This window comes from Haliotis asinina, chromosome 3, assembly GCF_037392515.1.
Source record: "Haliotis asinina isolate JCU_RB_2024 chromosome 3, JCU_Hal_asi_v2, whole genome shotgun sequence".
Lineage (NCBI taxonomy): Eukaryota > Metazoa > Mollusca > Gastropoda > Lepetellida > Haliotidae > Haliotis > Haliotis asinina.
Genome location: NC_090282.1, coordinates 21,944,448 through 21,963,066, shown reverse-complemented (window position 1 = coordinate 21,963,066; position 18,619 = coordinate 21,944,448). Strand labels below are relative to the sequence as shown.

The 18,619-nt window shown below is 37.6% G+C and overlaps 1 protein-coding gene across 16 annotated transcripts in view; it reads right to left on the bottom strand.

Moving 5' to 3' along the window:
- LOC137277665 (protein scribble homolog) overlaps positions 1 to 18,619 on the bottom strand; it is a 112,834-nt gene that overhangs the window by 8,026 nt on the left and 86,189 nt on the right. For 10 of the 16 annotated variants that reach the window (XR_010956625.1, XR_010956626.1, XM_067809519.1 and 7 more), the window contains 6 exons: positions 11,077 to 11,179; positions 10,168 to 10,224; positions 4,961 to 5,066; positions 3,261 to 3,275; positions 1,732 to 1,896; positions 767 to 894 (listed from right to left, as the gene is read on the bottom strand). Coding sequence is in view for 14 of the 16 variants with exons in the window: in XM_067809519.1 (XP_067665620.1) it covers positions 767 to 894; positions 1,732 to 1,896; positions 3,261 to 3,275; positions 4,961 to 5,066; positions 10,168 to 10,224; positions 11,077 to 11,179 (574 nt within the window). In the remaining 2 variants the exon portion in view is untranslated. The remainder of the gene's footprint in view (positions 1 to 766; positions 895 to 1,731; positions 1,897 to 3,260; positions 3,276 to 4,960; positions 5,067 to 10,167; positions 10,225 to 11,076; positions 11,180 to 18,619) is intronic. The other 6 variants (XM_067809529.1, XM_067809522.1, XM_067809528.1 and 3 more) reach the window with 4 other exon arrangements.

Sequence of the window (18,619 nt, the reverse complement as noted above, 5' to 3'; positions counted from 1 at the left end):
TTGGTCCCAATAATTATTTCAAAGGTCCTTGCAGAAAGTTCATGGTACTGTAGAGTTATGAAATTGTATTGTGTATAGGACAATCAAATCTGAACATTTCTGTAACAGGACCTGATAGTATCTTGTGAAGAATTTATTACAATGACAATGACTGTATCCCTTGCCAAATGCTGCAATGACTAATAATGATAATGGTAAAACCGGGGAAACTCAATATGACACTCTTGTCACAAGAAGACAAAATGGAAATAAGATGTATAACATGCTACTTTTTCTTGAATATTGTTAATTTGGGGGCAGGTCACAGAAAGATGGGCTTCCATTGTATAAAGGGTTGCTGTAACAAGACAGTGAATCTCCCCACTACATGACTTATCAAAAGTGTCTTACAATGATAATACTTGGAAATTCAATTAACTAATCTATGAAAATACTGTTACATGTTTACACATCTTTACCTTTCATAAACATAATAATTATGGAAAAATTGCCAAGAATGTTGTTCAGCAACTCACAGACAAACCTACCATTAGGTTACTTGTCTTAATATGCTTGGAAGAAATATGATATCAAAATGGCAAATAGCAAATTTACCAAACAATGAATAATAAATTACAGTAAAAATCTATATGCAACATTTTTGGAGGGAAAAAAAAAAGAAAAGAAAAAAGAAGCCAAAAAAAAAAAAAAAGATTGTATCTAAGCTCATTAGACTATTAATGCATTCTACAGACTAATCCCAATCTGCAATGGTGAAGTGACTCACCGGCAAATGCTATGTCAACTGTTGACAGTGTAGAACCTGATGTTGCTGTCGTTGTATCTTTGGACATCTCCTGCGCACGAGCAATCACAGCCTGGGCGCGAACAGCATCTGCCTCCAGTGACTTCATCCTGCAACATCACATACACAACCATGTGGGATCTACCAAAACATGGCTATCACGAACATACACGAACTCAACCACGTTACTGTCTGTGGACAGCATAGGTGTCCTAACTCAAGCTAATATACATAACTGAACATTTTGTTGCTCTAAAATACATGACGGATATTTTACAGACATCCGAAACATATAAATTTTCCAAGAACATCTATGGAGTTTCCTAACTTAAGATTTTGATAAAGAAATTAATAAAATGTTAAATGTGATGCTTTACATTTTGGCTGCATCATACTAGACCATTATGTTGGGTCAGGGACAGGTGATTGTGCACTGTGAATAATACTGGTGGAACTGTTGGTTTAAAATTGGTTGTGTTCATTCCTTCATAAGCAAATCGGAACAAGACGGGAGCATATGGACATGTCAAACAAAACCCTGGCAAAAACATCACCAAAACAAACATAAACAACAAACGTGATCATGTGACATGCATACATTTGATCATGTGACAATCATGTGACTGATGATGCTACTGAAGTAACATATCTTGTCCACTTCCTCACGACATCCTAGCACAATACACACATACACGGACCATACAACATGAACTAACAAACTAATAATAATAATAATAAAAAAAAAAAATCTTTTCAACTTCACCAATTAACAATATTCGTTTTATTTTTGCATGTACTGATGGTTGATTTCTTTTATTTAAATTATCTTACTCATTAAGCCACACCTATTTGTTATTGTAGTAGTATGAGAACCTAGCTTTCATCAAGTGATATTTTTGGTATACATTTTCTTGTTGAATACAACACAGGTCCTATGCCTCACACACCTAGCCTTCCTCCATGCAGCTCGTTTCTCTGCCTGTAGTTCCCGCTCCTCGGCTGGTGATAATTTCTCCCCATCTTCCTGTGGGCTGCCACCTTCCAGTTGGACCCGATCTGAGAGCCGACGTTCGGCTTTTGCTGTTCTTACAACCCCGCCCCCTGGTGGATAACTGGTAGAAAGCAGGTTCACAGTATTTTCATTCCAGTTTCAACACATCATCCCAAAGTCATATATTCAGGAAGCAGTGAAAGCAGAAAGCCCAACCTTCGCCCAAAGCATACTTTTGGTGTAAAAAGAGTTTTAAAATACATCTAGAATAAATGTGAAAGTTCTGGATTGATGTTAATTATTTGAGAATCTGAAGACATCCCAGTTGGGATATTGTGCAGCACAACAGAGACACAGCTATTTCGTCAGTGATATTTTCCCAACAAATAATGTTACTAAATACTCAATATATTTAGGTGTTTCTAATGTTATAATTTAGTATCGGACAAAAAATGAGGCAGTAGGTATAACCGGTCATTAATACAATTTGAGAATAATTAGTTTCATTTTAGTTATAGTACTTTATTTTAGGTTAGTTTATTTTTTTTTAATCTACAAAATACAGAAAAGCATTTGAATAATCAATGCATGCTAATATATCAGTAGGGAAGACCAAGTATCTACCTGTATAAATAGTAAATGTATTAACACAATGGTCTCATCATGTTACATACACAGACACAAAATAGGCGCATTATTTGTAGTAACACTAGCATCATTCTACCACACATTTATGTTTTCCTTAACATGAACTATACACAATGTAGGGAAAAAGACAAAACAGCTATATCCCACATGCTGGTACGGAAAAAACAAGCAGTGAAGAGGAAACAATCAAAGTGGGTGTGTGAGTGAGGGTGTTAGGGCAGACTTATAGGACAGTGATGAGGAGTAGGGGGTTTGTATGAAGTTCTCATGTGGGGTGGGGGTGGGGGTTGAGGTGCAGGGCGTGGATGTTAAGCTGAAATGTTGAGTTGGAATTACTGATAGGGCTGTTTATAACAATGTTTTGAAATGTGGGGATTATGGACAGGTATCTGTGATAGTGATATAGGTATGGATGCCTCTATGGGTTTGGGTGTTGGCGCTGACGTGTGTGTATTTAAGGTGTAATGGTACGGGATACAGGAACAAGACCATTATCTTGATACAGTTTCCTGAGATGTGGGTCATGTAACCATAGTAACGGGGAAAGAGAGTGGGTGTTGAGGTCATGCACAGCTATCATTGAGATTTCATGCAAATTGACAAAATCTCATTCCACATTCACAGCAAATAAAATCAAAGAAGCATTAACAGAAATATGAAGACTGTCTGCAAAAAATAGTCAACTGTGCTCAAACAAAAGAAATATTGTGTTCAAAGCTAACAACATGCAAAGAAATCATCTAGCAACTTCTGAAAATGGAAAACAAACTGGGCTTGATAGACACACACACACATGCACATGAGAGAACAACCACGTGACAAGATACTATGATTTACCTCCGGGGGTCAAGACTGGCAACAAAGAAACATCACACATTTTTATACATGTTTATGTTTGAACAGAAACTGCTGCACTGCAACATCTCAAAACAAACAACAATGGAGGATTATTCATCACAACAATGAAGGATGATAAGAACACAGGTGACCATTCCTCTTCCAAAAACCAAACACCTCAGAGCACTTGATCTATCATCTGAATTACACTGACGATGTCAATGCTACCTAAAACCACAACCATCTGAGCCGTAAACACTGACCTGTTCAGTTGTAACAGGGTATATCTGCACACTAAATTTCCCATTCAAAATATATGGAAACAACTGTTGAACTGATCAAAGAAATATATACCTCTTTGAGTGGACGGAAATAATGCCTGAATGTTCATTGCAAATTAACAATTATTGTTTGGATATTCAGAAGAAATGAAATGCCTTTATTATTATTTTTTATTATTGGATATTTATATAGCGCACATATCCATGCAACTAGTGCTTGCTCAAGGCATTGATATTTGTTTCCCTCGATCACTGGATGTCAATCTCAATGTTACATTGCATCATCAATCTCAACTCCCTGGGGAGTATACAACTCTTGGTGCCACTAGGCGAGTTGGACTGTTGTCTATTTAAACATTCGACAGGATGGAACCTTTCAGATGTGTACACATTTTGTAACATGTTGCTACTTTACTTACTTCAATATAAACTTGATTATTATATTAACACATTGTATGATCTGATCATATATATTCATGTACATCTAGAAACAATTCTGTGGATTCAGGCAAGTTGCCAGTGTGGAGTTTAAGGCATTGAACAGGCACTAAATCACGGTATTGTGATGATAACATGTTATCACCTTGAGAACAAGCACCTGCATACATATGGGACTGGTCTGCGTATGTTTCATCCAGGTAGTGACAATATTGCAGTATGAAACACAAACTATGTCCTCTACTGAATACAAACTGAATGAAAACAATCTCAAAACTATCCATATAAAGAACTTACCAGACAACTAAACTCTCTGAAAACTGACCTAATCAGTGACCTACTAGTTTCAAAGATACACTGAGCCTGTGCAAATATGAATTACCATGATAACCCAAAAAGTTGTTGTATAAAATGGATCTGATTCATTTCCATCTTTCCCTACGCCCATCACAACATGTGACAATGAAAACGTTCAAACAACAAAAGCCAGCTGGTACCTAGAAAACAATATGTACTGATTCTCTACCCAACATTACACAACACAGAATTGTATTGGAAGTGAATACATGTACAACCATACACTTGGAATGAATACCATCATGAACATGAAGACTAACCATACACAAACTGCACGTAAGACATTATGGGAGCAGAGCTGTTACCACCACCTAATACCTACAATATTTCATTTCTATTATACAGAATAGGATTTATTTCTAATAACATGGGATTTCAACCTCACAATAACTCCTTTCAAAAATCAACGGCACATTTCCTTGACAGTTTCCTATCAACCCCCAAATAAAGTTATGTATGATTCACCTTGCACAAAATGATGTGAAACTTCACACCTGCTCAAAAAACTGTGCAAACTGTCTTTCTATATGAATAGACATCCACTTTTCAGTCACACTTCAACTACTGACTCCACAAACAATGTTCGGACAATCACTAGCCACTAATGAAGATTGAGTTACCTACCTTGCAAGGACTTTGCCGTAATCCTGGTCTCCCGAGATCTCTGTGGCGATGCTGCCTGTAACAAACGAGAGGATCTCCTCCTGTGACATATCCGCTGTTTTCTTCTCTGTGTTAGCGAGGAAGAGAGAGAGGAAGAAAGGCAAGCAGTTAGTAATCCACACACCACAAGCATTAGCTAGGCTACTACACAAGCAGACATTTGGGTTGGCTCACAGACTTTTCCTGATCTCTAAGCCATATCTTTAACACAATCACAAGCCCGGGACAAGACACTGTTATATATAAGGCATGTTAGTGACAGGACTAGTCTTTGTTAACCAGGGCCCCGTTTCACAAAACTCTCGTAAGGCTAAGGTCTTGTAACTTTTCTCGTAGCCTTTGCACCTCCTATGTTACAGTATGCCAGGTACAGATGCTACGAGAAAAGTTACGAGACCTTAGCCTTACGAGAGCTTTGTGAAATGAGGCCCTGGTGATTTGGACAATAAGTGAAGCTGCATTGCTCAACTGCAATGGACACTAAAATGAGTTGTGAATGCTACCTGTAATGTCTAGTATGTAATACTGTTTTTACTGCTTGTTCGACCACTATAAACACTTGATTCCCTCCCTACCAACACGGATCTGCTTCACAGAACCCATGTCAAACAGTCCTTTTAAAATAAGGCTCATTTGGACTGGTTCAGATGGAACTATTCACAAAACATCACGATGATAGGGATGTAGTGGGCCACAGAGTATATATCTCCAAAACTGGCAACATTTCCACTAGGCATACATAGAAAGCTTGTAATGATGTAAGAGGTAGGAGCTTTGTAAGAATTATTTGGTTCTAGCCTTGGTTCTGTTTTCAGGTCAGATCATATGTACATAAGAGTTTCACACATTGAACCATGAATCTAACTACAGAATCAAGCCTAGTTCTAGGTGTGACAAGATTTTGTTGACAAATTCCAATATCTCTGCTACAATCAATGACCATGGGGGATGTGCACTAAGCAGGTTTACATTCCCTCAAGACCAACCAAACAATTGTAACGTTTTCCTGGAGACAAAACAGAAATTTGGACAAAATAATAACAATTCTTTTTCACAATACATTTTCCTAAAACATCCAGCATGTCTGTTGGAGGTGGTGCAAAACCAGGTGCAAAACCAGGTGCAAAATCATTTCCTTTAAGTACTGCTCTGGCTAACTAATGCAGAGGCGCCAACCCCAAAATTGGAGCAATTAGGAATATGAGCTCCTTAACATTAAAAAAAAAATTAGCAATGTCCTCAAACTCAATGAATGCAACTTTTCAATGCCCTTACATGTGGACATCCTTTTACAACTGAAATCAGTTTTCAGTTTGCAGTACTCCGCAGCAGTGTTTGCGAATGTAAAATGTTGTTATATTGTTAAAAAAAACAAAACGGAATGCATTTTTCGGGGTGCTTCTGATAAATTCAGAAAGGCATCTCTGCTAATGGATGGTCCTTCTGATATCACAAGTTAGTATGCTGGAGGGGTAACCCAGATTAGAACAAAACAGTGCAGCAATACAGATATGCAATGAAATCCCATCTGTGACACATTTCCAGGTTTGTAACAACACAAAAGAACATCTGTCCTCAAATGACACAACAGCTATCTCTTGACACTTGTTTGGTCTGATAATACAAGGGTGGGTTGGAGAAAGCTAGTGTTAGAGGGCTGTCTAGTGTTCTGGTGACTTCTGGGTCATAGGGAAGGGCGTGAAATGGATTGTGTGTAGATGTTAACTGGTGCATGGTGCTCATATCCTTCCATGTGAAACATACAACCAAAAACTCAAGTCTCATATTTTTAAGGGAAGCCGTTGCTTTCATTAAAGTGTGCTTACAGTAATTTTTACTAAACATTGTTCCTGGTTAACTAGGTTCCCTGCGTTTTCCAAACCTAGCTGCTTAAACAGTAAAGGGAAACAATTCTGCACAGTAAACCACCTAATCTTGAGCCACAGAGCCAGTTTTTTTAGCATACACTTAGCTACAATGAGAACCATTCTCATTTTGAATTTATACACCAAGAGGATTTACTTATAAACAATATTTTCTGAAAAGATCAGTTTCTAAATTTTTGAAGGGCATTTAGAAAGATCAGTCTCTGAAAATCATCTAAGTGAATTTGGACAGAATGTCAAAAGAATGGCTTATTTCCCTTGATCAGGTGACGCTTTTCACTGTTTTCATTTTTTGTAAATACCACAGATTGTTTGTCTTAATGTAACTTTAAGGAACGAAGGATGTCCAAAGTTCTCAAACAAAGGAAATGTTCTTCATCATAAAAATATTGACAGTACTGTTGTCTTTCAGCCAACATTTGAATCAATTCAAACAATGAATTATTAATGTAATTTTTATGCTCACTGGCAACTGGAGATGGAAATGTAAGCAACAGACAGAAAAAGAGGGTTAGGATATTTAATGAGCTTACATGATGTCCTGTAACATTTTGACTGTGTCTTTATTGCTTCTGGTTTTTATGTTTTCAATTACCTAAATCCAATGTATTTGCTTTTCAGACTGGCTTAACAGACTTCACGTCTTGATAAAAGCACAATTTCTTGCTGTCAGCTGTAACAAGTGAATCAGAGCTGGGTGCACTTCTTGTCAGTAAACATGGCTGCCCTGTTTAATACAATTCTAATTCTTTATGAGGATAACTTTGCAGAGACCAACTTTCAACCTGATCAGCTGTGGTGACATCTTCAATAATTATATTTTACCAGAGCCTTTCCAAATGATTTGAGTATCTTCTTCTGCAGTTTCAAACTGATACAACTATTATTATTACTTACAAAATATAGGGTTACCATTGCGTCAAGAAGGAAGTTACTGGGATGTTTATTGCCTCAAAACCTCTTTTTCCACTTGTATGTACTCTTGAGTGCACAAACAAACTTAAAGATAACACTTGTAACTCAATCACATCTAAACCTACACCCTGTAGTTCATGTTCATTGATTACTAAGAGCTACTGGTAATTCTCAGACATGTGTTGTTTTTTTGTTTCAGTAAATCAATTGGCCTTTCTTTTTCATAAAAATCCTTTTAGCCAATTACTAGCTGTGGCTAGACTTTGGACATGCACTTTTGTCTTCTATATCAGTGAATCCTCTTGTTAATCTAAGTAAGCTTTTGTAGACCAATGAACTAATGAATGCTCTTATGACACCAGCTCTTGTAACTCAGTGAATACTCATGTCAATCCATGTGTGCTGTTGTGATACAATATCTGCTTTTGTAATCAATAACTTCTCTCTGCATGAGGAGTTTGTCATGGCTGAATGCTGACAGATGACTCATTCTTGTTACTCATTTAAGGAACTGAAAATATCCTTAAAACTGCACAGTAAAATAAAACTTAATTTACCTCTAATCAGTTTCAAAATACTACTTTCAGTTGAAAGAAAGCTTGATATTGGGTTGGGAGGTTTGGGCTGGGTTTTCAAACAAGTCCATGTCTGAGACATATTTATCAAATCTCTATCCATACTTTGAACAGGGATGTACTTGTTCATTATTTAGATTCTTGACATAAATGTTTGTGGATTTCTCTGATACACTTTTCCTGAGATATATTTGTGGATTATTTTGAGCTGGTCAATGCACGTGGATGTATTTGTGAATTGTTCTAGGCAGGTTGATATGCTTTTCCAGGGACATATTTGTGAATTTTCCTAGGCAGGGTGATACACTTTTCCAGGTACATATGTGTGGATTGTTCTAGACAGGTTGATACACTTTTCAAGGGACATATGTGTGGATTGTTAACACAAGATAATACACATGTCCAGGGACATATTTGTGGACTGTTTAGACAAGTTGAGACACATTTCCAGGGCCATACTTGTGGATTGTTCTTGGCAGGTTGATACACTTTTCTGGGGACATATTTGTGGATTGTTAACACAGGCTGATACACTTTTCCAGGAACATAGTTGTGGATTGTTCTTGACAGGTTAATACACTTTTCCAGGGACATATTTGGGGATTGTTCTTGACAGGTTGATACACTTTTCCAGGGACATATTTGTAGACTGTTTAGACAGATTGATACACCTTTCCAGGGACATATTTGTGGATTGTTCTTGACAGGCTGATACACATTTCCAGGGACATATTTGTAGACTGTTTAGACAGATTGATACACCTTTCCAGGGACATATTTGTGGATTGTTAACACAGGCTGATACACTTTTCCAGGGACATAGTTGTGGATTGTTCTTGACAGGTTAATACACTTTTCCAGGAACATATTTGGGGATTGTTCTTGACAGGTTGATACACTTTTCCAGGGACATATTTGTAGACTGTTTAGACAGATTGATACACCTTTCCAGGGACATATTTGTGGATTGTTAACACAGGATGATACACTTTTCCAGGGACATACAATGTATTTGTAAATTGCTCTGGGCATGTTGATACACAATTCTATCGACATATTTGTGGAATGTTCTAGACACACTTTTCCACAGACAGGGTTACTTATATGGGTTGATACAATTTTCAGGAACAATACTGGTTGATCCATGTCAGGCAGGTTGATACTCTTCTCAGGGAGATATCTTTGGAATATTTGGGACACTGGGCCGACTAAAATTTAAATAAAACTTATTTAAATACTTACATGCAACAAATACCTATCTCAAAAATATTGAATGATTAGCTGCCCTTACAAAGTTTGCTTCATTAATAGGACAGTTAACTCTTTGATTTTCTCAAACAGTTAAAGAATAAATACATACATAATGGGCTCTCTATTTGAAAATAATCACTACTTAATCCTTGAGGTAATCATGCACTATTTACTCCAGAAAATAATTTGTGCAACAAGGCTCTCATTACAGGGACAGAAACAGACTTTACTGTATTGATCTTATTACTTCTTAAAAAGGAACTTATTTTTTTTACTTATACTCAATGTTTACTTGGTATATTTTTTCTTTACTGTTTTTTAACTTTGGACTTTGAAGTTTATACTCTTCCATACATCTGTCTGACAATTATTTTATTGGGAATGGTTTGTATAAGTCTGTGCTTAAAAGTTTTATGGGGTCAATTGGTTCAACATAGTTATGTGTAGGACTACCTTGAAAGGTCAAGTGCATGGGTGTGAAAGTGTGAAAGGGTCAAGTGTAGAGGGTCATGGTCTTGTGTTGGTTTTGTGGTCAACTCACCCTCCTCCAGTTTCAGTTTTGCCACCTCATGTTCAGCCAAGTAGCTAAATTTTTTTGCTGCAAGAAATTAGGAAAGGGAGATTCCAATTAGAAATATGTCAATTGTGTATGGGTATTGGGTCAGGGATTTGGCCTTTCTTAAATCAACAAGTGTCAAGCAATAGGTGTCATCAGTGCAACTTTGAGTCAAAAAGCTTCCACATCTTTATGGTGCTGGTGTGGCCAGCATATGCATACTGAATGTCTCTCTCTCTGCCCCCCTCCCACACCAACACACACACAATAATGCTCATATGAAGCAAAGGATGAAGAGTCAGATAACAGAACTGATGGTTCATTGTTCATGCTGTTTCTTCTTGTCTAAATCCAGAGATTTCATAAAAGTTGCACTGAGACAAGTCATTGGACAGATGGATATATCTCCATACAATCTTTAATCATCATTTAACTGTCATGTGTCACAGAGAGAAATCAAACCTGACTGGCTCTCCGTCCCTCAGCCAGTTGGATGGGGTGGCGTCTGCTCCAGTAGCTGCTCAGCCGGAAGTCCAGAGAGACACACATGCAAGCTAGCTACTGTTCTACTACTAACTACTACAATGGATTGCCTGAGACAGTACAGATCAATTTCAAGCAAGACACTCAAGCAGAGGGGAAAGACAAAGAGACAAGTCACTGTGAAAGAAGTTTTTAAGACAGATATACAGTTTATAATATTTCACATATTTTACTCATTACCAGTAATGGTAACATCCACAGAATTCTTAAAAAGATGAAATTTCAAATAGTCAAAGAAGTCAATAGTATGTTTAAAAAATCCTCATTAGAAATAGACAAAGGTTGATGCAAGACACAGAAACTAGTTGACAACATTCAACATCCAGTATTTGTTACACTTGGATCGCTTACTTTGTGTTTTCGGCTCATTCTGTTCCTTGATCTCCTTCTCGAAGAACCGGCGCTTGTCACTGAATGTCAGACCCTCATTTGGAGCAGACTGATTGTTAGTGTTCTGAAACAGAGAAGTAAGCATTTAGAAACATGTTCACGACAAATCAAAACGTGCATTCTCAATCCATGAAGTGAAACTTGAACCTTAATGAAATCAAAATGAATGTGAAGCAATGTTCACATCTTGCCCTGTAAAGAAATTTACATTCTTGTCTAAGTCTTAGAATATGGAGATGGTTTTAATTATGTTTACTTAATATGAGCTGAGATCCAATTCCAAAACATAAGTCTCTGTATAGAGCCTATGATCTACTGTTTCAGCCTACAGCCTAGTTTTTCATACTAATCCTGCAGCATCAGTAAAATCTGGACATAGAGAATCATAAGTTAACCTAACCACACAAGTTTAGATTATACTTGAGTGCACTGACTGATGCAACACATAATGATAAATAACGGTGTGTACTGGAACCAGTACACATTGATTCAACAGTGAGTACAGCCACTCAACAGACACTGCACAGACAACAGTGCATGGGACAATAACACTGGCTGGATGAATGAGTCATGTTGGCAGACGTGAAGCAGTACCAGAAACAGCAGCCTGTTGGCTCACAGTCAGGGTTAGAATGACCCCCCTATTTCACAAGCTTAGGCAATATCACCAGAAAACCACCATATCTTTAAATACCACTCTAATGCCAATGCAGACCTGTAAGTTCAAAAGGCTTACAACGCAATGTCTAGACAGATGCTAAGGCCTTCATGAAGCATGAAGGTAACTGAACTACATCTATACCAAAATGTTGCATTGGCAGAATAAGAAGCTGACATTCATACATTAATTTTGTGTTCACGTAATTCATTATCTGTCCAATCAGAGAAAAATGTCAACCATCCAAACAATTTATCAAATTACAATATACTACTTCTGCTATAACGAAAAGACAAAAAAGATCTTAACTTTGAAGTATATCACAAAATATCGTTCAAAGAAGCAGAAAAATTCCAACAATTTGTAAGAATATGCAGATTTATCTCGTTCTTGTCCTAAAAGGTCAGACAACTTTTGACCTAGAGACTGCGTGGGCTGGAATCCCTGGTTACGGGAGTTTGGGGACATTGACTACATACGAGCGACAGATGGATAATGATAAGCAACATGATATAAATGAGAGGTAATGGCTTCCGACAATCATCTGAGGTGATCTGATCTGGCACATCCTGTGTTGACAAGGTTGACCTTCATCTAAAGACTGGGAACCTTTTTTTCAAACCATGGGACATGTGGACAAACTGAATTAAAGGTACACACCCCCAGTAAGCAAGTTTTGGCAGTAATATCTCAGTAATATAACTAAAGCACCTGAACTGGGGCTACCATGTTACACATGTGTGAGGAAATGACTCCTGACCTCTAGTGTGGTGAGCAAACACTTTACCCACTACACTACCCACACAAATATTGTCTGACAAGCATCTCCCTGACAGTGAAGACTGAGTGTCAGCTAGCAGTTGTGAAGATTATAGTTCAGACCTACTTGACAACCCACACATGTGTGTAGGTGGATCACACTTTCCAGATTCCTGCTAAATTAACTTAGTTTCAACACCTACATTCTTATACATTAAAACATCCAACATTCTCCAAGGACATCTAAGCCCAAACTAGGACTGAATGCCTAATTGCATCACTTTCAGAATGGATGTTCCACATTGAGCTCTCAATTCATAATTCCAATAAATTTCTATGACAATCTAAACACCATGGAGTATCAATTATGGTAATTCTATTGTAACATTCCACTCCAACAAGACAAAGGTTCAACGTATTTCACAAGGAATCATCACGGCTCAGACCACATGTAGAAGAGCCCATGTAAGAATGATCCCAACAGCAGCATGACCGGCACTGGCACCACCATCCTCCCTCACAAGGCAACATGGTCCATGAACCCATACTGCCTTCGTCAGCTCCACATTATGCTAAACTAGTGGAGATGTCGGCCACCATTCCTTCATTTCCATCCAACCTGTAACTCAAGAGCAACCCTGGGTATAATTCCATCGGCAACTCCAATAAATCTTTCTCGGCATGTAGGAGAGGGATCCAAGGAGAAGAGCACATCGCTGCAGATGTAACTGTTCCATTGTAGAGAAAGCATCTTATTCTCTTCTCCACCCTCCACCGATCAGCAACAATACCGGTTGGGTAGGACCAGGAACCTACCTCCATTGTACCGGGGTGAAGTGATGCGACAACAGGGTAGGATGATCACTGCTGGTCTATTCCTTTGTCCAGTCGACTACACGAGATGGCTTGAATTAGACTGACGCCGACTGATCCAACAACCCTCCGACAGTAGCTGATAAATATTCATTACATGGAATATTGATTTTCTAGGACCAGGAATGGTTGGCTGTGCTAGTTGCTTGTTGAGGAGGAGCAGCAGCAGTGTCGACTCGGTAACGAGAACACTGCACTCAGCTCAAGTTAAAGCGAGGATAGACGGCATTTGGATTTATTGATTTGTTTGGATGCATCTCTACAGGGTGCATTTCATAATTTGATAATGCTTTCATCCCAGAAACACCACACACCGCCGAATCAAACAGCCCAAATATTGAAACTGGTGATGTGTGTTTCTCCTTTCTATCAAGATCAGACGATCACTGTCAGATGGGTACATGGAGGCTATTGATGCAGAAGACATTTTCATCTTCCTTAACAAATTTCTGTGTTTTTTCAAACTCAAGCTGTGAAATTCTAAAGCTTCTTATTCCCGGAATAATTGAGTTCAATTTCCATCACAAATGGGCAAAAAAAACAACTGTTTATAAAAGAAAAGGCTGTGAGGATGTGTCATTTAAGCTGACTGAAATATTCATAAATTTTTTAGAGACCATCTTCTAAACACAGGAGTACTGTGTACAAAATTCATAAATTTAACAAACAGGATGTGAAAGGCACAATCTCAATAATCTGAACTTCGAAGAATCAAAATGGTGAAAGTGAAACATTTTTACTCTCTGATACATCTAACAGTAAATGTTCCATCTGTATTTCTGGTTTAGCCAGTACCTGAATATGAGTGTCAAACCTTCAAATCTATGCAGCTAGGAATAAAGGAGATCAAGGAACACAGCTCATGTGAATGTTCTATCAATTATTCACACACCTGAAAGATAGCTGTCATTTCCATCTGAAACTGATACCCATTGTTGGAACAAGAAATCAATTGATAACCTTACACCTGCCACAAATCATTATACCTACTGCATGATCCTACTGTTTTCATCATGATCATCACGAGATATGAATCGACTGAATCAATGTGTCGTACATGATGCAGTTTTTCTGTTATACATGCGACCTAGAACATACGCTGAGGCATGAACAAAATGTCTCATAACAATAATAAACAGCAGATAGGAATTATGATTCAAGAATGATCAAAAGGTTGAACAGGTTTTAATCGCTGAGACGGATATTAGACAAATCTGTATCCACCTCAAACAGTGATATGGGACACTGACATGTCACAAAGAAGACCACATTCTAACAGGCAGGAACATGATATGGTTTCACCACTCGTTACAATCATGAAGCAGGTTGTTACCAGGAGAATACATCTACATAATATTGTCAAGATAATATTGTAAATAACATCTCATCTCTCAAGGCATGTTTGCAGGCTTATCATTTCTTCAGATATTTAGGATAAAAATGGTAAAAGAATAGTCCCCAAACTGCCTCCGCTCCACAAGATCAAATGCTTGATCAATTACAAGCTTCTAACAAAACATAAAAAGACTTGTTCATGTCCAAGACGGCCTTGAAAAACATCTCTCTTAAATAACGTGACACTGAAGAAAACCGAGTTACAATTTTAACGTCGTCTGTAGGTGATAATTCAGCAGAGAATCGACACCAACCGTTTCTTTTTGTGACACTGGCATCATGAAGTAATTCAACATGTTGAATTCATCACCGCTTGAATGCTTGACACAGGACATGATTAAGTGGCACAACATTAATTGTCTGAAGCTCAATGGCCAACCTGCAGCTGAAACTGTGATTAGAAGCCGACATCAAGATGACTAAGATGAAATATGGTATGACGTAATTCCCACAGGCATTTTATACAGACATGTTGATAATTAACAAGCAGTTTTCCATCAAGCTGCAAAAGTCCCCAATTTTCACTGGATCTAATTCTACTGGCTTTGTGCTTGATTAACTGAGATGGCTCTTCAGTCTGTTTGCCAACAAAACAGTGCAATAAAACAGTCTGGTAATTAAATGCATAATAATCAGGAATTAAATTCATTTTCATACTTTCTATACTTTCAATGAAGAGCAGACTGAAAAGAGAAAGCCAAAGAAGAGATTTGCATAAACCTGTATGTGAAAGGAAAAAAACCATACTTTCTCTCAAGTATCTGATATAAGATTACATATGTGTATAACTACCTCATCTTTTCAGGAAATACAATAGTGATTTTGTGTCTGTTTGTAGACCAGCAACTGGGAAAAGTAATCTGTATTTAAGCACTCCTATCTGAGGATGGCACTTTTCATGACTTTTTCACACCTTTCATTTTAACACTACATATTTTTAACAGGAAACTGGTTCAAGGAAGAAAAACATATTTGTCTTAAATGATAATAATGACAATACATTTGTATAGCACCGAATTAGCTAGCATAAGCTGTTCAATGGTGCTTTACATACAGGAGAGAAGAGGACAGCTACTGCTTGGATAGGAAAGTATTTACTATCTGACAGAAGATGTGTAAGGTTTCTGAGGATGTGATCTGTGGTAAGTTGTATTGTAACTGTAAATGAAAACATATGTCATGTTATGAGCTCAGTGTTCGCAACTGCTTGATCTCAGACAAACAGTTTCTTAGATATCTGCCCTGTTAATACCTCACATAGAGTCTCAGAGATAGAAGTGGATGAGAGTGAGTGCCTAGATCCACACTAATGCACAAGGGTAACACAATCAGCCGACTGACAAGTTGAGTGTGATGAAGCTTTGAATACTATTTCAGTTATATCACTGTGCCTTGGCTCAATGCAATCCAGGCTGTTGGCTGTCACGACTTCAGTGTATTCCAAGAACAGTGGCACCAACCAAGGGCATTCTGGGATTGAACCCATGATCAGCATATGCATGCATGACTAAGAAAAGCATATCTAATTCCTGAACTTCTGGTGGATCGGCCACCTGTCTCAGCACCAACTGACACCGTTCATTTAATTTTCCTCTTTATGATACGTCACAAGGGGCCCATTTTGTTCCGCAATACTCATGGGGGTAAGATAATTAATTCCAGTAACCATCTAAAGCTTCTCAAACAACACAAAACCAAGCCCTATATCTTAATATATACAAATATACACATATAAACATTCAAAACTTAAAAAGAGAAACGAGATTACTCAAATTTCTTGAGAACCTATCAACTTCAGCATCTTTAAATTCACCTCTAAGTCCCAGATGTCACTTGCTCTCTGTCAGGGTTGACCAGAACATGTCAGGGACAAAGTTTATTATGCCAAGCTTTCATCAATATTGTCTCTGAAGGGATCTAAATTCTGATCAGTTCTCTAACATCAAAGACTCAAATTTCAAGCTACAATCAATAGAAGTGGTGCATTAAGAGGTCAGGACCCATAACTCCACAAAGGGAATAAGCAGGGTGTGACTAAAGACAAAGATTCAGGGAGGGATCAGTGTCTGAGAATGATGTGACCTCCATTGTGATGTACAGAAATACCGGACAGGGTGAGGCATGAATCCACCGCAATAACAGAAAACACTTAAACAGCTTCTCTGCATTCTAATTTTGACAAGAAAGGCTTCCCTGCATTCTAATTGTGACAAGCAAATTGGTGAGGCCAACTGACTTGAAATATAATCTAAGATATACATCTTTAAGATATGAGATTACAGGGTTAGTGTGGACGCAGTTGCACTGGTCATAACACAAAAGAAGTGGTGTTCAGGGAAACAATTTAAAACATTACTCCTTACAGACATGCCTGTCTGTTGACATTAGAGCTAAGTTCTACAATAACTATTTGAAAAGTCTGTTTTAACAATCACTTGAACTTGAATGGTGTTTGCATTTGTTCAAATTATTCAGGGCATTATTCAAAGTTTACCAGCCTGGCTTTAAGGGATACGCAATTTACACATGGACAAATACCTCAATAGTTACAGAAACATGCTATTGTCGTGTGCGGCTTGTTAATACAATGTGATATTGATTTGCAATATTTTCTAAGAAAAAGAAAATTTTATTCCAGACTTAACCAGAGCTGTTGAAAATATTCAATCACACTAACTATTCTGACACTATAAAATTTGCCCAACCATCCAGGATTATTTCTTAATATTTTGTCATCTCAAACATCTTCTGACAGTTTCCAATCTGAACAGTCTGATTTATTGAATTACCAACATCAAATGACATAATTCAAGTTAATTCTATCAAACCACTTCATTCCTGACCACCATTTCTCATTGAAATCTGAACCACGATATCATGATGCAATTAGCTGCAATTAACTTTAACAGATTCAATTTCCTCAGCGCTTTATGATCTAAACATGATTGATATGAAAACCTGGCAAATTCTCAAGGAATTGAATCATTCCAGAATTAAATGTCTTGCTTGTCTTTTATCTGTCTGACTCAGAAGGCAAACTAGCTGGCTTCACATAGCACCTCTGTCTTCACGTGGTAAACCCAACATATTGTTCACAAGGAAAACAGATCTGGCCGTCAATCAGCGAAGGCTCATGGTAATTATCTCTGTACTGGTTCAGTCAAGCCGATTTGGAGTCAAGCTATGTCAATACCTGTCACTGATGACGACATACAAATATTATGACTCCTGTGATCCTATAACATTTATCAAATGAGGTATTCTCCTAAAGAATGTTGATTGGCTGAGGAGTCAATGTGGTTATTTTATATGACATAGCTGTTGTATTATAGCACAGCTACAGATGGGACCTCCAGATGTATTTTCCTACTTGACATACTTATAGACTACCATGATATAGAAGGCGTGACTGCTCAATGCACTCTCTTGCACATTTTACACAATCATAAATTATCACAATCTTATTTTTCCAAATTTTGACCCACTTTTGAATCTTATGTACAATGACTAAACTTTGATAGACTGACTACACAAGCCTTTTCACATATTTTACTTGACTGTTGAGATCGAAAGATTGTGACATGAAGAATAATCCAGAATGGGAACATCACTCAGTTACCTTGCCAAAGTTAATTTTTGAGTAAGTATGAGAGCAAGTGTAAGCTGTTTAACGCCAGTCACCAATATTCTAAGAACATCAAACAAGTCTGTCTTTGCAAGGCAAACTAGAGGTTGATACAGTGAGCAACAATTCACACTAGTTTGATAAAGAAATATGGTTTCAAAATGATACAAAGATGGTTGAGTGGTTTAATTACA